Here is a 23951-nt window from a genome sequence, read left to right on the forward strand (position 1 = left end):
ATATATTGCCTCTGCTATCAATCCAGTCACCACGGAAAATATGGATGACTCCCATTTATAAACGTACTGTAGGGAAGCCATGGAATTGACACCTTGGGCTGTCAGCAAAAAGAAATAGGACACAAAGGAGGACAAAGGTAAGTCCATGATACATGCATTGTACGTACTGTGGTATGCCAAAAGGTACATCTCTGAACGAAGCGACATCGAACAGTGAAAAAATCAAGCCCATAGCCTTAGCTGTTATTGACATACGTACACTTGCCCGAAGACATCAGGCAGTTAGCCAGCAGAAAATTTCATTAAATATATATTTTAAAAATTTAGTAACAAATTATTGGAAGCCTTTAGGATTATACTGAAGGCACTTTTGGGCTTGGTTATACCTAACCAATACTGCCAAGGTGCCAGGATGGTATTGTGAAGGTGGTTTTTGGTGATTTTTTTTGGTCAGAAAAACCCAAATCTCCATGATCCCTAATATACAGTACTACTGTACTGTATGATATCAAGTGCAGTCACTTACTCTAATGAAACAGTCAACTTAGAATCCATAATTATAATATAGCTATAATATACAGCAATCACTTATATATATAAAAAACCTTGGTTTAGCACAAATTTCAGTAATGATTTTGAGAATATTAGGTGTGATGCGACTTCGTCCCGAGATGTGCCTTTTTGCCAACTGCAGTTAAGTACATGTATCATTGTCCTAGTTCTCTTCAGTGACAACGCAAGATGTGCAGTAGGATGATAGAGTCTCCCTGAGACTGTGGTGGTAGCTATAAGCTCATCGAATATAATTTTACCTCTGAAAAAGGACAACCTCCTTATACCAGTTAAAAATTTGAAAGCGCCCATTAAAAATTAGAGCTCAAGGTTACATACACTGTAGACAGACACCACATGGTTGCAATCTTCCCATCACATGTTTGTAGTAGTGTATACATGTGATATTACTAATTGCTGGTTACAGGCAAGTTCCTGTTACTATGTGATGGCTGGGTGTGGTCATGTTGTACATCTTGACAAGGTTAGTGTGATCATGTGACCATACCACACCCTCACAGGTGACATAGCTAAAGGCAAAGAAATACAACTACCACTAATTCCTTATATAGTGGTAATATTATGATAAATATCATTTCAATGACCATTCACACAAAGTTGTTTCTGTTCAACCCAGTTCCTTCTGTTGTCTTGGATACCTTGTAGTAATGGCTGTAGTGACTCTGTCATGTTAGCAAATGTCTGGTAATCATGACAACAGTGATGTCAGCACAAACTAGTTTATTTTTACGTCTTACCGAGTACACTGGTAGACATATTGAGTCAATGAAGTCAACTTGCATCTTAGGAAGATCACTCTTCTTCTTGCGGTCCATCATGGCCTACACAAAGTGGTATGGTTAGGACATGGCTTCTGTTTTAATTGTATCAGTGATATAACAAACAATGAATTGAGTGGGACTTGGTGGAATATTTAGACAACGTAGCCTCAAGGTTTAATCGTTTTCAACAGGCTCTAGTATTTCTTATCAAAATCAATATAATCTGTTTTGTGTGCTCAAAACAACATATCGCTCCTTGAAAGTATTGTGAAGAACAACTGTATTATAATATGGTGTGCTGTTTGTTTGCCTCTTAATGGGTTGATTCGAAAAAATTGACTCAGTTTTTATAACACGCATAAAAAATCGACCCAGTCTTTTGAGGCATGCAAAAAAGATTTGGCATCAGAAAAAGCATGCAAAATATCGACTCGGTATTTGTAGCTGACACGTAAGTATCTGCATGACTGCAGCATTTTACGGAACAAGTACTCTGGCTTCAGTTGGGTTTGAGCAAGTGTAGTTGTGATAAAATGTTAAAGGCCGAGCCGGAGATGGCAAGTGAAGAGAAGAAGACAAGGTAACAGAACCGAAAGAAGATGTACAATGATGTGAGGTAGCATGCTAGCCTCATGCCTCAATGGTCCAGTGTGTTGGTAGCTAGCTAAGGGCCTAAAAATATGTTCTAGTTTTTACTGGTTCGCTATAACTCAATATTAAAGCATTTTCATGTCTGTTGCAGATAGCTAGCTTAGTTCAAGGAAAATTCCGGATACTACATTGAAGAGGACTATACTACATTGAGGAGGACTATACTAAATTGATGAGACTGAAAGTTCTGTTACAAAGAAACTGTAAAGCAGTCACGTGCATTAAAAAAAACTTAGACAAAAAACTTGAAGCGAAAAAAAAAAGTTGCCTCAGCTGGGGCTCGAACTTGGGCACCCATACTCATAATCCATGCTTGTAACCACCATACCACCGGTGCTGCAACTACTCACCTCCCTTAGTTTCTACCTTATAAACGTCCAACTGAAGTGAGTTCTATATATAACAAGAGTGAAAAAGAAACCAAAGCTGAACCCTACCCTAACCCTAACAACTACTTTTTGCGTGCCCTAAAGTACAAGACTTGAGGCAAATTAATGGTCGCATTCCTTAAAGTCGACTACTCGGGGCATACTGGATGCATGCCAACCCTAGCTCGCCTTTATACGACCAGTGTGTTTAATAATCCAGTTAAATGATGGACCATATAGCCGTTCATGTTCATAACCGGTGCCGGCACTATATCCACTTTGTAATAATTATTACACTTCAATGTTTACACCAATCACAATGGAAACACCCCCACTGATGAGTGAGCCACTGACACCAGACCTATTCAGGTTGACACTAATAGTGTTGTTGAACTATTAAATCCTTAGAGACTCACAAGGTTACTGGACCTGATGAATTTCGAGCACTATTTTTGAAGAAATCCAGTGAACTCGCCCCCTCACTTACTCTTATTTTCCAAGAATTGTTAAACCAGTGCTCCTTACCATCTGATTGGAAAAGGGTGCATATTGTACCCATTTCTAAGAAGGGCAACTGAGCTATCCCTAACAATTGCAGACCCATTTCCTTGGCTTGCATTTGTTCAAAAATTCTGGAACACATGTATAGTTTATTGACATGTATTATTTTGCTCGTTTATGTCACCATAACATGTGACCACCACATGACTTTTGTGTCGCTTAAGTGCCAATATATGTTAACTGTTAACGCAATTTGCTGAAACCTTGAATAATGGAGAGTAGTCTGATAATATCTTTAGATTTTTCAAAAGTGTTTGACAAAGTGTCCCATCACCATTTATTTCACAAGCTCCATTATTATATGGCATTCGTGGAGATATATATTAAATTGGACTTTACCTTAAACAGATCTCAATGTGTAATAGTTGATGGTCAACAAAGTGACTGGACTGGAGTACTATCTGGTGTTCCTCAGGGTTTTACTCCCCTACTGTTCCTTTGCTTCATTAATGACCTTCCTAACAGAGTTACATCCAAGATAAAACTGTATGCAGATGATATGTTATTATCTGCTCACAAGATGACTGTCACAGATTACAATAGCACCTTAAATACTTTGGAACAATGGGAAGCTGACTGGAAAATGTCGTTCAACTAATAACAAAAATGTGAATTTCTTACAATCACTAACAAGAAGCAGCCAATATTAGCTCAATATACACTGCACATGTTAAGTATTTAGGTGTGACTATTTGGTTATAGAGACAGTAAACAAATTACAAGTTTTTGCAATTGAATTCGTTCCGTTTGTGTGATAATATATTAAACTGTATATTTAATATTAACTGTGTGCGTCTATTTGATGTTGTACACGTGATATAATAACAAGATTTGGGCGGTGATATAATAACAAGATTTGGGCGATTTGGGGGGCATTTAGTCTCCTGACAGCTGGAATTCGGGTGTTGTGTCGTGTGTAGTGTCTGTATTGTTAACATGCCAATATACAAAAACTGCTACATTTGGGGGCTTGTCCGCTGTGCGAACAACACAGGAACAAGTCAGAGCGAGTAAACAAGCAGATGACTGGAACTTGGAAGATGCCCAAACAGAAGCAGAGCACACTAATGGCCACTGAAGCGATTAAAATCCAGCTGGACACCCTGCAATTAGAATATCAAGCCTTACAAGTAGAGAATGCTAAACTACATGGTGAAAACCCACAGACCGCACAGGAAATTGATACGGAAAGGGAGGAGCTGACAGTTTTGAAGAATGAAGAGGACGAACTTCGTCAGAACTTACATGCTAGCAGGGAAGCGGAGTTTCAGCTGAGTCAACAGAAAGAAGTTGTTGAAGAAGAATTGAGTGAGGTTAAGAAAAGAATTGAGCAGGCAAATGAAGATTTTGGAGGGAAGGAGGCGGCCACGATACAAGAGATTACGGAGCTCCGGGAAGCAAATGGTAGGCTTCTATTAGAGTTAAAGTGTGCTAAACAACAATTGAATTGTGTGAATTTTGTTCGTTTGTCTGCTGAACGTAATAAAGTCGAAAGACTGCAAGTTCAGTTAAGCACTGGGCGCAGTAATGAGGCCTCATTGCGCAGCGCTGTTGAAGGTACCATCAGCAGTGGTAGCTCACCGTTTGTAGAACTTGTTGAACTTACTGTGGGCAAGAGTTCGTCTAGTGAAGATGTTACAACTACTGTGAGTGTGGCGAAGTCTTTGGACTTAGTCTCAACTTCGAACTCGCCTTTGTTGTTGACGTCACACACCCCTAGTGTACAGTCTGCAGTGACGCTGCTACACCCTTCTCAAGTCCAGCCCTTTTCCAAGTTTAGTGGGAGTAATGAGAACGAAACCTTCAAGGAGTGGCACAAGCAGTTTGAGTTAGTGGCGACTGTCTGCGGATGGGACTCTCACTTTAAGCTCGCTAACCTAGCGACGAGACTACAAGGACAGGCCTATTCCTTCTACAGAATTTGCACAACTCAGCAACGATCCACATATGACAGTTTAGTGACGGCTATGTCACAAAGATTTACTCCAGTCCGAATACAATCGGTACAAAGTGGATTGCTCCACAGTCGTAGGCAGAAGGTTAATGAGAAAGTGGATGACTATGCACAAGACTTGAGCAGGTTGTATCAGGAGGCTTATCCCCAAGCTAACTAAGGTAGTCAAGAGGCTGAAACCATGGGTAAGGCAGTATTGGCTTACCAGTTTGTGTCTGGACTCCTACCTGAGATCCAAGTGAAGGTGGCTGGTATTGAAGGATCATGTGATCAGTTGTGGATCAAGGCATGTTTTGAAGAGGCCAAGTTAAGGGATTTATCATCCCGAGACAGTAATAGTAAGTCAATCCAGTTGAAGCCTGACAATAACCACTATCGTTGCTACAGCCATAGTGAGACACTGAGTCGTAAGTGTTATGTGTGTGCTAAGGTAGGACACTTGGCTAAGGACTGTCCTCAGCAGAGAAGAGGGAAACCTGCAGAGTCTCGAGGTCATCAGCAGAAATCACAGCAGCAGTCTGGTACTACCTCTGGTAATGGTGCTAATCATCATGTAACCAGTGAATTGAGTGAAGTTAAGGGTAATGATTGTTATAAGGTCAAGTATGGGACAAGTCTCAGTGTTCGTCCCAGAGTAGTCGTTTGCGAGCAGAGGCTCCTAGTTTCATTCCAGCTGTTGTCCAAGGTATGGCAGCTGAAGTTGGTCATAATAATTTGAAGTCTGGTGAGTCCAGCAAGTCTCAGCTGTGTGCTGAGGTTGAATCTATTGAGAGCAACAGTGAACTGAAGTCCAGTGAGTTGCAGCTGTGTGCTGAGGTTGGGTCTATTGAGACCAATAGTACACTGACATCTGGTAATAACGGTGATTCTCAGCTGAGTGCTGGGTTGGAGAGCAATAGTTTGAAGTCTGATGTTCCTAATGAATTTCAGTCGAGTACTGATGTTGAGTCTATTGAGATGAACAGTGATCCCAAGTCTGGTGAGTCCAGTGAGTCTCAGCTGTGTGCTGAGGTAGAGTCTATAAAGACCAATGTGAAACCTGGTGAGTCCAGGGAGTCTCAGCTATGTGTTATTGTTAAGCTGGAAGTGAAGTTGGAAGTGAAGCTGTTACGGGCCACACGTTTGCCAGCCCGTCATGCTAAGGTAGTACAAGCTCAAATTTCAGCTGGTGCTGTTAGTAGTGGAACATATTTGTTTATGTTGGAACCTGGAAAGTGTCAGAGTGGAGAGTCAGATGTGATTGTATCTACCTCCATTGTTCAACCTAACAGTGACGGATATATTAAGGTGCTTATAGAGAATCATGGTGTGTGTCCTGTTCACTTAGAAGCTGCACATGTTGTGGGGTCATTGTCATCCGTTACTGAAGTACCTAGTGAGAACTTTCCAGGACTGTGGGATAGGCAATTTGAGCCAGTGAGTGATGACAAAGTAGATGTTATGTTGTGTAACCTGCAGCCCAGAGTTGAGTCACTTCTCCAGTCTGTATCTGTGGAGCTTGGATGAAGCTGATGCAGTCCAGTTACAGTCACTGATTAAAGACTACGCTGATGTTTTTGCAATGTATCACCTGGAGTTGGGAAGAACTGAACTAGTTCAGCATGTGGTTGATACGGGTAGTCACCCCGATTAAGCAACCTCCTCGCTGGATACCATTTTCATTGCGTCCGAAGGTAGAGACCCTTGTACAGGAGACGTTGACCCAAGGAGTTGTGAAAGAGTCCAGCAGCCCATGGGTGAGTCTCATTGTTTTGGTGTCAAAACAAGATGGTACCACAAGATTTCGTGTGGATTAATGCCGACTAAATTCTGTGACGAAAGTTGATGAATACCCACTGCCTAGGGATGACTGCTTGGATCTCTTATTGGGCCACACTTATTTTAGCACACTGGATCTTGCTAGTGGATACTGGCAGGTGGCCATGGCAGAAGAATCCCAAGAGAAAACTGTGTTTGTCACACATAATGGACTATATGAATTTGCTGTGATGTCGTTTGGATTGTGTAATGCTCCAGCTACATTTCAGCGACTGATGAGTAGAGTGTTGAAGGGACTGATCAATGAGAAGTGTATGGTATATCTCGATGATATTTTAGTGATGGGACAGAGTTTTGCCGAGCACATATCAAATCTCCAAGAAGTGTTTAACAGGCTGCGAGATGCAAATCTTTGTCTGAAACCCAAGAAGTGTCATTTTGTGAAGAGAGAAGTACTGTATCCTGGTTATGTTGTGTCAGAGTCAGGGATCTCAGCTGATAAGAGTAAAGTTGAAGCTGTTGAGAAGTTTCCTGTCCCTACTAGTGTTAAACAGGTACGATCTTTTGTTGGTTTGGCGTCCTATTACAGACATTTCATTCCTGGATTTTCTAAGATTGCAGGCCCATTGTTTGCACTTACTAAGAAAGACTCCCTGTTTGAGTGGTCCCCAAGTTGTCAGCAAGCATTTGAGAGGCTTAAGCAATTGTTGACAACTGCCCCAATCTTAATCTTCCCAGATTTTAAAAAGAGATTTATTCTTGAAACTGATGCCTCAGGAGTGGGCCTGGGTGCTGTGCTTTCTCAGAAGCAGTTGAATGGAAGATTGCTCCAATTGCTTACGCTAGTCGAACATTGCAACAGCATGAGACCAAGTATGGAATATCAGAGTTGGAGGCTTTAGCAGTGGTCTGGGCTACCAAGCATTTCAGAGCTTATTTGTACGGACACCCATGTGATGTGTATACTGACCATGAAGCTTTGTAGGCTCTACTGAACACCCCACATCCTTCTGGTAAACTGGCTAGGTGGGGAATGGCACTCCAAGAGATGGATTTACACTTGCACTATTGACCTGGTAAAACCAATCAGAATGCTGACACTCTGTCTTGTACACCCATTGACACTCAGTCAGAGATATTTGTGGAACCTGATGAAAAGTTAGTTGCCACACTCTCAGTCCCCGAGGTTTCAGATCAGGATGGGGAGAGGATTGGTTTAGTAAAGAGTCAGATGGATGATGATGAATTAAGACCAGTCATAGAATTTTTGAAGAATGGAAGTTTACCTACAAATGAGAATGCTGCCAGAGAATTGGTGTTACCGTAGATTTCGGCATCTCTAAATATTCAGCACTCCCCGTGCTTTGAACACAATGTGCTCTAAATTTCGGCAAGCATAGGAAAGTTTCTAGTTATAAGCGCGCTAATTTTTTGGCACTTGGATTACTAGTTGACGAAGGTCTCTTGAGTACTGAGGGGGGATTCCCAGTGACCTCACACAATATTCTACTGAGGATTCCCAGTGACCTCACACAATATTCTACTGAGGATTCCCAGTGACCTCACACAATATTCTATCTCGATTCTGGATGAAGCACCAAGTGTGAAATTGTTCAGGGAACGTACCCAACGATATCATCCTGTGACATCATTCACAGCTACTGCAAAACCATCATTTCTGTTCACAGAATAAAATCTCTCCTGGCCTCACATCTCCTTGTAACATGATATACCCTCAGATAATGTTTTGTTAAGTCATGGAGCACTTCATGCAGCACCTAGTAGCAAGATTTATCACGAGATAGTTTAATAATATTATTGATTGTGGTTTCTATTTTTATTAATTGTTGAAATCCTTAATATTACGTCTGGGTGATTGTATTCAAAAGCGATGTAGTAATGACATTGACCATCCCTCCTGGATAATGTAGGTAATCATAGTATATAGCGCTGTGGCCAAGTGAGTGTTGTGGAATCGTCAGCTCAGCCTCAAGGCATTCCTGTTGGTTCCTGTAGAAAGAAATTCATAAAGTAAGCAGTAAACGGATCGCAAATAGCTAACATAGCCATGAAACGTGCAGACTGTATTAGGGATAGATCCCTAACAATTCGACAATAGCACCGGGTTTGTACATTTTTTTCCTAATTGTTTGGCCAGACATGAACGGAATTAATTTATTTCTGCCGAATTTTTAGGGAATCTACGGTAAACAAGAAACAGTATGTTTTACTAGATGATGTTCTATATCATATGGTCACAGGTGGTACGCTACGCGTGATACCCCCAGTTAAGTACAGACGTGACATAATCATGGAGGCTCATGATGGAAAGTTTGGTGAACATTTGCAAGATGCGAAAGTCTTTGGTCAAATAAGCAGAACTTACTGGTGGCCTGGGATGCGTAAAGAGGTAACACTGTATTGTAGATCTTGTGAGAAATGTGCTTCACGTCATGTAGGAAAGGCTATTAAGCCACCACTAACACCCATTCCTGTCAATGGACCGTTTGATTGAGTTGGTGTAGATGTGATCAAGTTCCCCCGGAGTTCAAAAGGAAATGCCTACGCTGTTGTTTTTATGGATTATCTCACTAAGTGGCCAGAGGTCTTTGCCACCCCAAATCAGACTTCTCTGACGATTGCAGAACTGCTAGTGAAGAATGTTATTAGTCGTCATGGGGTACCAAATTTTTGTCTAAGATAATGATTGATGTGTATAAGCTGTTAGGCATAAAGAAGGCCAACACAACTGCCTACCACCCCCACACTGATGGGCTGGTGGAGAGGTTCCACAGAACACTTACTGATATGTTAGCCAAACGCGTACAGCGTTCAGGGAAGGATTGGGATGAGCAGCTCCCATATGTACTATTTGCTTACAGGAGCAGTGTACAGATGTCTACACAAGAGAGTCCTTTTTATTTGTTATATGGGAGAGACCCCTGTCTGCCTGCAGCTGAAGTACTTGCTGCCCCAGATGATCGACGTACTGTAGACCTGCGTGACTATAAGACAGAATTCTGTCATCGGTTTACCAAAGCTTGGAAGCTGGCTCAAAGTGAAATACAGAAATCACAGAAATCCCAGAAAGAGTACTATGATCGGAAAGCTACACCTGTAAAGGTACATGTTGGTGATCGAGTGTTTGTATAGGCTTACAAATTTGCTTGTCCTTACAAAGGCCCCTACAGAGTACTTAAGCTATATGACAATGGTGCTCAAGTGAAGCTTGTTAGCAAGCCTAATTCACAGTCAATTAGAGTTGCACTGAACCGGGTGTGTTTGTGCCCTGCTGATATAGTAGATGTGGAAAATGACAAGTCAAATGTTACAGAAATGGAACATGTAGATCAGCCAAAGAGACATTGTGATACCGAGAACCCTGTGTCACCTGACAGTCCAGAAAGAGAGGACCCATGGTCCAGAAGACTACGTCCCAGAGATAAAACTGATCATCGTGGACGCTGATCGGAAAGGATGGGAATTGTGATAATATATTAAACTGTATATTTAATATTAACTGTGTGCGTCTATTTGATGTTGTACACGTGATATAATAACAAGATTTGGGCAGGCTTAGTCTCGCTGACAGCTTGAATTCGGGTGTTGTGTCGTGGGACAAACTTATCCACGAATTTATCCACGGACGAATTTAACTGCAAAAGCGACAAATTCTATTACAAAAGCGACGAATTCAATTGCAAAAACCTGTACCAACAATACCAAATACTTCTTGCAATGTAACTGATTCCAAATGATAATTGCAGAGGAATTTTTAGCCATCAGGTTAAAAAATCTTTTGTCATGGCCTCTGGTGTGTCATGGCCTCTGGTGTGATGAATGTAATAGCATTATAGGAATAAGGAAATCATCTGCATTATTATCAATTTGGTGAGATATAATTTTAATAACACTGTAGCTTTCTGTTCATTCATCCATCTGGCTAAGGTAGCATTTCAGTGATGCTGGCATATCTAGAACAGTTGTTAGGTACAAAGTGTGTGTGTACATTTTTGATGGCATCAATATCTCTTTGTGTGTAAGATGACCAGACTGTGCATGACTGAATATTCTAAAATCAGAGTTTTGTAACAGTTACTTGTGATTTGGAGAGGACACTTGTTCACTATCCCAACACGTGATTGATTTTACAGAGATTTACCAATTCAACCACAGCCTGGCTGGACTAGAAACTGTTTAATAATTTATCAATGTGTATAGTAAATATTGTATAATCAACATAAGATGTTTTTCTTTGTTTTGTAATTGACAATAGTAATTGTACCCCTTTTGTGCATCATATACCGGCTCTTTTTGAGGTCTGCACAGCAACAACAACAATAACAACAACAACAATAACAACAATAATTGAATAGTACTGGATGATCTCAGCTACACATCAGAGACTGCATGTGGACAGGGAGAGGCAATCCTGCAAGGGCTAGTGTATAGCTGCATACGTTTCCTAGTACATGCTTAGACACTTAGCGAGCTACCAACAACAAAACACTCGCTTGAAGTCAACTGAAGCCAGAGTACGACTTTCCGTAAAATGTTGCAGTCACGCAGATACAACCTATGCAGGTAGCTATTGTATTTTTGCGGGTCAGCTACAAATAGCTACCGAGTTGATATTTTTGCATGTTCCTTCTGATGCCAAATCATCTTTGCATGTCTCAAAAAACTGAGTCGATTTTTATGTGTTACAAAAAACCAAGTCCATAAAGAGGCATAACTTTGAAACAAACAGCACACCAAGCGAATAAGTTTGGGGTTTGCAGAAAATTGACCCATCAAAAATAGGCATAATTTTGAAACAAACGGAGCACCATATTATAATGGATATTTTGGTAATTTTGCTACAATATAGACATTTCCTCTTTATGGAGCCAGGCAGATTATCACACAGCTTCACTATGGTAAGATTATAAATTAGGGGCCTAAAATCTTTGTCTCTTGTCAAAGTTTCTCTATAATCCTGCATTCAAGTAATTGGCTAAATGTTTCACCACTCACCATTGGCTCCAGGTGTAGCTCATTCCTCTCCTTGTCTCCTTGTTCAAAGAACTCATCAGCTACACACTCAGCCACCTACACACATCCCATATTTACACTACTACACTGTCCTAGGTGTACTTCACCTTCTGTTGTATCTCCCATGGTTTAGTGATGGCTGCTAGGTCACATGCTGTCATCATCATCGCCCTAACAACAGTAACCATGACAACATGATGCTAGTTAGTTAAGACACTACTCACCTAAGCAGTTCATGATGACAATCCTTACTCCACTCGGATGTATCTCTCTTCCCTAACTGTGTGAATTGATCCTTCTTCCTGTAAATAACACGAGTGACCGATCACTGTGAACTCTGACACAATAAAAATGATGTCAAGACAGTGGTAGTTGCTGTAGGATGCCTTGCTCCCACCAGGACTTTGGATTGAGGTATATATGAACAACATTTTTTTATAGTATAGGTCCCCATACCTCAAATTTGTGGCTGTACTAGCTGGCTGTAAAATGACTAATCTACAGTGTCATTAGTACATGACATTATCTTGTAGCAACTTGTTTGCCAAGGATTGAAATTATACTGCAAGTGTATGTTCTATTAGAGTATTTGAACTGTAGTGTGTAATGTATTGGCTTCAGTTATCATTTTATCTGAACACCTTTATCACAACCTGACACCATTGTGGTTACCAAGTACATATTGTTTGGGAAAACATTATAGTCAACTATTACAGGTCCCACAGTAGATGGTCCAAAATTACTAATATCTTGAAAAAGAGACAATCTTCCAAGCAGGAATTGAACATGCAGCTAAACTGATACTATCATGTAAAATGCTCTAATAGAACAATCAAATTAGTTAGGGTAACCTATTGGGTAACCTCCCTGACTAAATGAGTGGTGATTGGTTGCTATTCAGTTGGCTACGTTGCAAGGGGTTGGATTTTATTACTCGATTTGTGCTGCAGGGGTTGTATAATTTTTTGTAAGGATAAAACCTTAATTAGTACCACACTTTGAGAATGCACTACTAATGTTTTAAACCTGCCACTACTAACTATTCTGTAATACGTCATTACAACAATCACAACATGTTCCTAGACCTTTCTTTTGCTCAAGCACAACCATGTCATGGCTTGTGTTCTGCGGTCAGTTTACTAACTAACTTATATCTGGAATTTCAATTGTGTGACAGCCATGTAAGTTAATCAGGACTATACCTTCAAGATATAGTATGTGAGCAATATTTACAAAAGTATACTGCAGTACTATTCAAGGGTGTGGTACAAGTAAAATTGTTTTCAAAAACAAGGATGAAACCCTTTGAACCACACTGTAATACTACTCAAGGGTGCGGCACAAATCAAGTTAATATGGTACCTTCTTGGACGTAACTCCTTATTTGTCCCTAAATCAATGATTTCTTTCCTTGACAGAGCACAGCACTTGTATGGTATCAGAGTATTGTTTCACTACACATCTACAGATATAATTAATGTTTACCATGGAAATAATTGTAGGTCTGTAACTATTAATAGCAAGAGTTAATAATAGTAGGGAGGGAGAGTGTCTAACGCTCAATAGGCCTGTATAAAATGAGCGCGTAAGACAATCTGGCTTCTTGGCCAGACGTGTTGATTGCATGAAGGGAGATGTGAAATGAGGCAAGCCGCAGAAGGACATTATCGATACTACTAGCTGTTCACGAATCAGTCTCATGAGCAACGTGCGAGGCAGCGTGTGCAATCAAACATGTCGATTTACGATGAACAGCCCTCGGTACTGGCCAAAATTGAAGCAGAAACAGTTCAGCATAGCAAGAAGAAGCGTCAGAGAAGATCAATGAGGAAAGCTGAGATGAAGCACACTCGGAAGCACAGGTAGAATTGCATCACGAATCTACCGTTCAGCCACGTCCCGAGGTAAGGCCCAAGAAGAAGCGTCGGTCGAGGAGTGATGAGCTGGAAGTAACCAAGAAGAAGTGTCAGACGAAAGCAATGGCAAGGAAAAGAAGCGGCGCCGATGAAACACAGCCTGAAGAATCCCAACCTAAGAAAAAGCGCCAGATGAAAGTTATGAACGATTTCTCTCTGGTTCTTCCATCACTCACTGGAGTAGCCATCTTCGCATCACTGCTTTCTCACCAACTATCGATTTTGCAAGGCCATACAAAATGTGACATAACGTGTTTATTGCGGTCATCAACACTATAGGAAATTACAAAGATATACGATAATAAGCGGGGTGCTCTACGCGCTCATTTTATACAGGCCTATTGAGCGTTAGACACTCTCCTTCCCTACTATTATTAACTCTTGTTAATAGCATAGGAGCAAATCTATTGTAGTCCTTATGCAGCAGGAAATCATATCCATGTGTTATTTGAATGTACCCAGAACCAATATAATCTCTTGTCAACCATAATACATGTATGTTACAGTCACACAATATACTGTGATTATAAGAACACCATTACTAGATGGATCACATGATCATTACAGACACAGGTAGAGGGATCACATGATCACTACTCACTGGAAGTACACAGCAAGGTCAGTAGCTAGAATAGCCTTCTCCAACATGTTCACTACTAACTTGTAGTCCTGTTCCTCTAGTCCACTGAATATGTTGTTACCCTGTAAGGGGTAGATGTGTGGTTGTAACAGTGTGAGTGTGTAGTGTGCACACATAACTGTGTAGTGTGTGCATTCATGCGTGTGTATGTGAGTGTATGTGGTGCATGCGTGCGTGTGGTATAGATTTTGTTGGCATAAGAGGTTAATACTACATGTTAACCAGGCGCACATCCCACAGCCAACTGAAGGCCAGCTGCTGCGCATGGTTACTGTAATGACCTCTGTATATCCGAAATGATGTCACAAATGTAATTCCAATAGTGGGGGGGGGGCTTTAATACAGATGTTTGTGGAGAAGACTTTTTGATCGGTCATATTTTAACCGAGAAAAACAACAAAAAAAAACGGAGCTACAGCCAACAGGTAAGTTTATAAGACATTAAGTATCTTGGAAGCTTTTTGATTGTAGATTTCGACTATAGCATAAATCTGTCTTTTTATTTATAACCATACCTGTTAGTTTTGAGTTTTGTACCTTCTATCTTAATTGGCTGAAATACGATTGATCAAAATTTTTTTCTCGAGAAAGGGGGCATGTTTACATGAATGAAAAATGAAGGGCAACCTTGAGACTTCCTCCATACAATTCGCATGAGAAAAACACACTGTCACAGCAGTTGAGAAGATACTTCTGTGAATAATTTGCAGTTTGTTATGTATTACGCTTCCTTAGCAGTGTCTAACAAAAATCTAATTATCTAGCTGAATCAATAACATGAATTAACTAAATTATATACATGGTTGATTAATTACCTGTTTAGTTAGAATGGGAGTATTAACTGCATGCCTGGTTTTTAGAAGTAACATAACTTGTTTTCTTGTTATCCAATACAATATCACACATGTCATGTTCATGAAGTGTTTATCAGGGAAGTCGGTACTAAGAAACCAACTGACCACCCTACAGTATCTGATTACTGTTGTTGTTAGGGACACAACAACTGGAGGGTAACAGGTGTCCCTAGGTCAGGAAAACTTGATGTTACTTGTTTCTCATCCACAAAGATTGTGGGAGGTCGTTTTTCATTATTCATTAAGAAAATACCCCAAATCAAGCTGTCTGTTACTATAAATGTTATATTTAAGAAATGCTACTTATGTTTTACCACTGTTTCTGAGGTGAAAGTGACATTTGCTGTGTTGTAAAATGATAGCCAGCTTTTCTACAGTAGCATCAAAATATGTGTGCATGTGATTCATAAAAATTAGAGGTGGTGGGGTAGGGATGAGGGTGGGGATGAGAAACAACCAGGTTTGCCTGGCCTTCCTAATAGCATTACACCGATAATACAATGGCTGAAAGACCTACTGTATATGACTAGCCTTTAAAAAATAAGTGCTGTAATAAGTTAATTAGTTACGTCATATAATAACCAGCAACCTCACACGTACACAGCTGCTACACATACAGTATGGAGTATTGTCACTGACAAGTTTATTACACTATTTCTTATGCTAGATAAATAAGGTAGCTACAGCTTTAAGGTTACGGGTTAGGCGCTTAACTTTAAAGGGGAGTTTGTAAAAGACGGAATAAGGAATAGAGGAATAACGGAATAACTCGCATCACAACGAACGGGCATTTATATGGCTTATGCAATGTTAGGGTGATTGTACTGTTACAGCTGTGAACTCATCCGTCGTAGATATCCTTGCAATGTTAGGGCGATTGCGTGTACTGTTACAGTTGTGAACTACACTGCTTCGTCACTCATAGCCGTCCTAGCGAAGTGATTACTATATGCTCTTACTACTACTACTACTGTATGTAGCTAAGTATCATTGCGCTAGCACAGCTAGAATATACAGTAGTTAGCTATTAGTTTCGTTTTAAGTCTTCATCCTTCCAGTGGAGGGATGAAGACTCGAAAACGAAACTAATAGCTAACTACTGTATATTCTAGCTTAGCTACATACAGTAGTAGTAGTAAGAGCGTATAAGTTATGGGATCTGGTACTTACCAGATTACCTTTAGTGCAATTGTATACAAACTCACTTTTATTGTTGTACAACCATGTACACCTGTAACATTGCACTATAAAGCTAATAATTGAATTGAATAATTGTATAGTAATCATTTCGCTAGGACATCTATGAGTGACGAAGCAGTGTAGTTCACAGCTGTAACAGTACACGCAATCACCCTACCTTGTAAGGATATCTACGAGGGATGAGTTCACAGCTGTAACAGTACAATCACCCTAACATTGCATAAGCCATATAAATGCCCATTCGTTGTGATGCGAGTTATTCCGTTATTCCGCTATTCCTTATTCCGTCTTTTACAAACTCCCACTTTAAAGCGTTGTATAGCCACGTGATAATAGCAGAGGAATCATACAAAGTGAGTGTTAATAATTTACTGCAGAAGGTAGTCAAGCATAAAATTAAGTCCCTGCAATATGGTTGAACCAGCATTTAGCGCTACAGCTTAATGTGGTTATTATTCATCAAAAATAGCAGCTGTCAGCTAATTAGTACTAAATTTTTATGGCAGTGTCAATGGGTGGTTATATTATCTAGGTCCTGTCGTGAAGACTTTGTGGGAAAACTGACTAGAGGCTGGTTAATTATCGTATCTTTCAAGGATAATGGCGATTAGTTGGACCTAGAAATCACTAAATAATAGATTATTAATGCTAAATATCATGGGCTGGCTTCCCATGAAACCTGGTTTTTGATGAATAGCAACTCAACAGTTTCGCTGTTTAGTGCCTACATTTCTGTACAAGCGCCTCTCTTGTTGAGTGTATCACCGCTTTTGGTATTTCTTGTACGTTGATATGCCATGTTATTTTAGTGTGTTCTTCCGTGCAAAACAGTTAAAGCAGAACTATAAGCAAAGCACCTACAAAATTATTTACTGGGTAACCTTAACAAGTATAAGAAAAAAAATTGGAATTTTAAATTAGATTAGGGACAATGTATAATGCCACAGTAGGGATATTCACTTCTTATTGTTTTACAGTATTTGGACATTATGTACTACTCCAATCCAGCTTGTTTCAGTACTTTTTATTGCAGCACTATACACTGTCCATACTCTAGTTTAAAATTCCTAATGTTTTTCTTATACTTGTTTGTGAAGTTTTTTTGCAAGCTCATGACCACTAAATATCTGCTGAGTTACTCACAGCACTATTGTACTAGATTATGACTCATACAATAACAACTGATCAGTGGGCGTGGCTCTACATAAGCCTGCAGACAATAATGGATGTGGATTCGTGCATACCTACGGACTGATGAATGGGCGTGGCTACCATATGTCTACAGACAGTACTTTATGTAAGTGGGCGTGGCTCACAAAGAGGCAGAGCTACACTATGACATGCAGTAACATGTCCACCTTTAATTTAGCATGTGGGGTCAGACCCGAATAATCTGTAAAGCGGGACCTGGATGACCCGACTCGGTTTAACATTGTTACTAAATAAACTATATTTATTGACTTATACATTGCTATATAGTTCGTCGTGAGTTGCTCTCTCTGATCGATATCAACAGCGAGTCACTTATGCATGTATTTTTGGTGCAACCAGCGACCACGTGTATTCCAATAGTTTGATGCAATATACACTGGTATGGAAGCCGTACTGTAGTCTATTAACATTCAGCGGTAGAACCTTGACTGATGGCCATGGTAAAGAAGGATAAAAGGTAAGACAATAGCGCAAGCATTGTATGTTTATCAATATACCAAAGGTTTTTTCTTAAGCGAACTAGAAACGTTTCTACAAAAAAATTAGGGCTGTAACTGTAGCCACTTTTCCGCTACGCTTGACTGAAGACGTCAGGCAGGCAGGCAGGCAGGCAGGCAGGCAGGCAGGCAGGCAGGCAGGCAGGCAGGCAGGCAGGCAGGCAGGCAGGCAGGCAGGCAGGCAGGCAGGCAGGCAGGCAGGCAGGCAGGCAGGCAGGCAGGCAGGCAGGCAGGCAGGCAGGCAGGCAGGCAGGCAGGCAGGCAGGCAGGCAGGCAGGCAGGCAGGCAGGCAGGCAGGCAGGCAGGCAGGCAGGCAGGCAGGCAGGCAGGCAGGCAGGCAGGCAGGCAGGCAGTAGAAAATTCTGTTGAATAATTTTTTCCTATATTCTGTAGCAACTTGACGCAAATGTTTCGGGTCGATCTGAAGACACTTTTGGGCTTGGTTTTACCCAACCAATACTGTCATGTTGTTGTGAGGAAAAATCGTGGCAAGTTTTTGGGTTATATTATACCATGGATCGCCCCCACACCTTTGATGTCCCTAATATACAGTATTATTGTACTGTATGATGATAAATTCACTGTGTTTTGACCCCAGATACATACATGAGTATTCCCCCACTCTGCAGGCAGAAGGTTATTCCCCCATCCTGCAGACTCACCTTACTATTAAGGATCATAATTGAATGAGCAAAATGATGTCTCTCCATGATGGAAGTGCTGTACAGAGTAGCCAGTGGTGAGCAGCTCCTATTAACAGTGTAACAACAATTAACAACAACTTGTAACAATACTTGGCCTGAAAGGCATTGTTGGTGCCCCTGTGGTCGATGTCATGACACAAACATGCTACTATCAGTGATAGGGTCTCCAGTGGTGACAACACGTTTCCAAGGTTACCACTCTAATATTAACAACAATAAGTTACTGTGTGATTACCATGGTAACCTGTACCGTTATCATGGCAAACATGGTCTGTGATACACTGAAGGCATGTCTCCAATTATGGTACTTGACTGCTCGATAATTCCGTCTCACTGTATACAGCCAGTTACATAATACCTACCAGGAGACAATGTGTCAGACAGACACACACAAGCATGCACACACCACATACACCTCTGTAGATATCCAAAACACAGCTAATCAATGAACCACTGCTGAGGTACTTGTGGTGTACCACTCATTATTAGGTACTTAAGGCAAATCCTCCTGGGGTAGGACTAGTAACTAACGTATCATGTTCCCCCAGACAGAGGTTACACAGTACTTAAACTTGCACAATGACCCCCAACACTTCTAAGTAAGATACGGACAGTTGATTCCCCAGTTGACACCAGGTACCCACTATATGGCTGGGTAGACTGGAGCAATGTATTTCTTACATGTGAAAAGCAACCTATATACCAGTGGGTCCAGAGAAAAGGTACAATGTACACACAATAACCTCAAACAAGACATAACTCTAAGCTGAAAATATATTATTGAAAGCTAACAATACAGTAGTTGCAACAATAACCAGTTCCTTACAAGTCACTGAAACACTAACTGAAACTAACACCACTATACTATGACAAACACTATACCATGTTTGAAACAATAAACTACCATATGTATCGTCATAGAAACACTATACCTTATAATCAATATTAAATGACTGGATCAAATTCAGTTCACTGAACATTGAGATACATGCTAGCAGTGTTTTATCATCTGATAAACTTGTGTCGTTGAACTGAAATGAGTACAAGTCCATCTCCTTAGCAACAGGCACCACTGCAGTCTATAGCAACAGTTAGTACAATAGTGACAATATACACACTGTAGATGAGTTTGGGTTAACAGTGTGCACGTTGAGTTTAGGAAAGTGAATATCTTACTCAGTGGCATAACTAAATCCGGGCCTACCCGGACCCAGGCCCGGGTGTCAGCAATCAAGTCACGCCCACGGAATTAGCAATAGAGTAGCAGAAAAGACTATTTCATCGAATAATCAATCGAGACCTTGACAACAGCACACATTTTTGGCTGCAAAACAGCTATATTACCTTTTGTTATTGTGAAATTACTTCAAACTGCCAGGTTATCCGTATAAGCGCCTCTAGAAACAATTATCGCTTCGATAATTTAGCTACTTTAATAGCTTTACTTGTGAATACGACTTCAACTTATTGCACTGGGCCACAAGTCTAGTTACGCCACTGATCTTAGTACACAGTAGATAACTACATGTACCATAAAGGAATGTCTAGGATTAAAGTCTATTTATGACAAATCTTACATATTGGATCACTTTGTGCTAAGCACTCTTCCCAAACTTATCTATATCCCAACAGAGTGGATAAGTGACTAGTTGCACTTATCCACACTTGAGCACACTAACCGCCAAATAAGCAGAATCTTCACTGCTAGCCGTTGTGTGGTAGGACATTTGCTGTAGGGGGGAGGGTGATCAGAGTTGTAATGATGACGACGGTAATGCTAACCTCTAGTGCTACAGAGTAGCGAGCCAGAGCCTTACACTTCTGTTCATAGTTTATCACGTTGTGGATACCCAGGCCACAAAATATTGCAAACATCTACAATATGTCACTATATTATACCAAGCATCACATTCATTCACTCACCTCAAAATATCTCTCATCATTTTCATCAAATGGCAAACCATTTAGTTTATTGATTAGCTGAGCAACACCTACAAGCATGTTGTCATAGCGATGAGGTAAATATGGAAGTCATACCAATGATATCATCTCCGTTGTATATTGGCATGCACAACAGGCTCTTGATATTGCCCTCAAGCTATATGAGATCACATGAGATGATCATGTGATATCATGTGATACTCACCAATTGTTGATCATCCTGTAGTCGGCATGGCTACAAGTAGTAACGATAGTGTGACCTACTAACCAACGAACAAACAACAAACCTTTCCTGTCTGAGCCACACCCTTCACCACCTCATCACAAGCCGGAGTGACTTGTTCACTGCTCCTGAAAAGAGACTGATTTGCAATGAGCCTTATCCGAGATTACATCACAGACATAAAATGGCCGCTGTAGTGTGGGGAAGTTTGTAAAATTTGTATGGGCGACTATATATGGGAAGAAAATAATTGAATGGCAATATCTCAGTTAAGACGGAAGATATCGGGTATGGTTATAAATTAGCTGAAAGAATAGGAATCTAGTGTTGTTTTGAAAATCAACCAAAAGTCGCTTTTATGCACTTATTGTAATGTCTTATAGCCATACCTGCTAGTTAGAGTTCGACATCTTCCTTCTTGGCTGAGATATTGCCATTCAAATATTTTCTTCCCATAGTTGCCCATACAAATTTTACGAATGTCCCCACACTACAGCGGCCATTTTTATGTCTGTGACGTAATTTCGGATAAAGCTCATTATTGATCAACAAAACCCCATGGGGATCAGTTCATGCAATATTAAAAATCCTGAATCTCAAAATTCGGCTGAAAATAATGTACAAGTACAAAGTTAGTGATGAGATCATTTGCTTGTGGACAAACCAATAATTATTGTCTCCCTATAATTCCTTCATTAAACAATTAATTGTTACCATCAGAAAGTGCACTAAGGGTTGATACACAATTAAACACAACAAGTAACATTTGAGATGTCCAGTGATAAGTAGTTAGATCACTGAGGGGTCATGTATATCATCTGCAGTGACAGGGATTTGATGGCTGTCTCAAAACTGCAAAGGTTTTTCTCATGAATTCCATATTGTTATTATGAAAGAGTTGTGTTTCTTTATTATCAAGGAAACAATTAGGAAGCAATTGGAAAAGTGTGGGAGGTACATTAGGTTGGCTAGTGATTATGTAAACATCTCACCATCAACGAGGGGTTCACCATGAGCAAGACTTGAGAGTTATAGCCAGAAAGTGTTGATAGATTTATGCTACAAAATTTATGTAAGCAAGTAGAAGATAATCTCATTGCTTAACAACTTGGTATTCACAGATAACCACCATACAGAGAGATTATGAAGATTTCTAAAATGGCTTACAAGGCTTCTGTTTTGTGGCTGCTCCCATTACTACTGTAACTTCATGCTTGCCGTGCACTTAAGCTATGGAAAGCATAGCCTGTTATCATGGCACGACTATCTGACAGATTGTATCTGGAACAGCCTGCCCACATCATTAGCTGAAATGAGTCATTAAAATTAATAACTTTAAACTAACTTATTAAAAATAATATTTTTATTGTTGACACATGTACCAATGTGTTGTTAACATGTTTGTCCAGTGAAGTACAGCTTTACCTGATGTTTAAATAACAAGAAAAACAACTTATTCATGGTAATGATATGAATTTGTCAAGCTTATCACCATCAAAGTCTTCTCATACCATTTACACAGGACAATGTGCAGGACATGAATACGGATACAATCCCTGGGAACCATCATTAGCTGTAATACTGGTCTAGCAAACATCCTTCCTTCTGTACAACACTTAACCCCTTGATGAACTACAATAGTGTTACCTGCCACACTTGATGTCTCCTCCTCCAGTGAAGACGTTAGAAAACGTGATATGCTACAAATTGTCACCAAGTAACCATGGTAACTGCTACCTCATACCCACCTCCTTATTGGTATCCAATAGTAACACAGTACAGCGTTCACATTTCACCAACTCAGTAGCCTGTAGCATGACTTGTGTCACCATCCGGTCAAGTGATGTTTGATCTTCAAACAACTTCTTTGCTAAGCTGAGCAGCAACTGTTGCCACTAGCAATCAAATAAACCAATCAGAATTGAGCACAACTTACTCTGCTCCGTTTGCTCTCCATCAATGATTGCTCATACAGTTTAGCATTAGTCAAGCCAATAGCACAAAATGTCATGTATGTTCTGAAGATCTGTGGATCAAGTGATAACCAATGGGCATGTAGCTAGCTAGACTAAACATCTAAACAAATGGCTCACTTTAACATCTGATGGAGTGAATATTTCGCTGCCTCCAGATTTGTTAATAACTTGGGCTACACCGATAACCTGTGAACAGACATGTAATATGTATAGTAACACACAACACTACCATCCTGTTAGCTACCTGCCCATCACTGTTTGAAAGAGGTGTACACAATATGCTTTTTGTAACATATCCTGTCATCTTATCTACTTGTTTATTAAACCTCTCATCCTGCAATAACGTTATATAATACCTACAACATTTGCACAGCTACCTCATAGGCATCCGCGATATTGACAGTTTCTCTTGTTTCAGCTGCATACCCCACAATACCAACTCCACATTTGATGCGAATAGCATCTGATTCATCATGCACCGACTCAGCTACGCTGGAGCCCTCTCTGACATCAAACAAACGTGACACTAGATAACAGTTATCGCCTTGGCCTTCCCTCAGAAACAGCGAGGAGCGGTCTGCATTTAGCAAGATATTGACGTTGATAAGTATCTTGTGGCTCAGGCTGTTCACGTCCAGCTCGTCTGCAATGTCCCTCACTAACTCCATAATTAGCTCATTTCTGTCCATCCTTCTCAGCTCGTGTGAAGATTTCCTGGAAGGGACGCTCTTCCTTCTGGAAATATCCTTCCTTGGGTCCGCGAAGGGGTCTGCTCCAAGTAGGGGCGTGTTTCCATACTTCTTCGAGTAATATCGCATACAGAAATGAGGATGAGCATCCAGCCAAGCTGTAACATCATTACTGCTCAACTCTCTCGCTGCCATTATTGTTATTATAATTGATTGTCCTAGCACCAAATATGTAGAACATTAAATATTGTTTGCACGCATCGTTTATAAGGCTTCCCTAATTTTACTCATTAATTTCTGCAAGTTTTGTTTGGCAGACTGGTTGTTTGGGTCGCGACTTACCGCGTTGCTATAGCTTCGTTCAGCTAGCTGATATTCTCCCATCCTATGGTATAATACACCTGTTGATATGGAGTAATATTATTAAATTGGGGGTACA

General features: G+C 40.4%; 1 protein-coding gene across 5 annotated transcripts in view; it reads right to left on the reverse strand.

The window, feature by feature from the left end:
- Positions 1-1112: 1112 nt before the first annotated feature.
- The window catches only part of LOC136238615 (cGMP-specific 3',5'-cyclic phosphodiesterase-like), a 29626-nt gene continuing 6787 nt past the window's right edge, over positions 1113-23951 (reverse strand). Inside the window, exons 6-29 of one of the 5 annotated variants that reach the window (XR_010693088.1) lie at positions 23851-23913; positions 23201-23730; positions 23068-23157; positions 22941-23009; positions 22784-22873; positions 22596-22733; positions 22495-22547; positions 20912-20975; positions 20830-20859; positions 20721-20781; positions 20607-20674; positions 20466-20558; positions 20363-20413; positions 19616-19762; positions 18934-19041; positions 18774-18883; positions 18642-18729; positions 14178-14278; positions 11885-11962; positions 11768-11831; positions 11643-11717; positions 3254-3372; positions 1311-1394; positions 1113-1254 (exon numbers count right to left, since the gene is read on the reverse strand). Coding sequence is in view for 2 of the 5 variants with exons in the window: in XM_066029181.1 (XP_065885253.1) it covers positions 1150-1254; positions 1311-1394; positions 11643-11717; positions 11768-11831; positions 11885-11962; positions 14178-14278; positions 18642-18729; positions 18774-18883; positions 18934-19041; positions 19616-19762; positions 20363-20413; positions 20466-20558; positions 20607-20674; positions 20721-20781; positions 20830-20859; positions 20912-20975; positions 22495-22547; positions 22596-22733; positions 22784-22873; positions 22941-23009; positions 23068-23157; positions 23201-23730; positions 23851-23913 (2360 nt within the window). In the remaining 3 variants the exon portion in view is untranslated. Of the gene's footprint in view, positions 1255-1310; positions 1395-3253; positions 3373-11642; positions 11718-11767; positions 11832-11884; positions 11963-13022; positions 13123-14177; positions 14279-18641; positions 18730-18773; positions 18884-18933; positions 19042-19615; positions 19763-20362; positions 20414-20465; positions 20559-20606; positions 20675-20720; positions 20782-20829; positions 20860-20911; positions 20976-22494; positions 22548-22595; positions 22734-22783; positions 22874-22940; positions 23010-23067; positions 23158-23200; positions 23731-23850; positions 23914-23951 lie in introns of those variants that run through there. The other 4 variants (XM_066029181.1, XM_066029183.1, XR_010693089.1 and 1 more) reach the window with 4 other exon arrangements.

Source organism: Dysidea avara, chromosome 11 (genome assembly GCF_963678975.1).
Source record: "Dysidea avara chromosome 11, odDysAvar1.4, whole genome shotgun sequence".
Taxonomy (NCBI): domain Eukaryota; kingdom Metazoa; phylum Porifera; class Demospongiae; order Dictyoceratida; family Dysideidae; genus Dysidea; species Dysidea avara.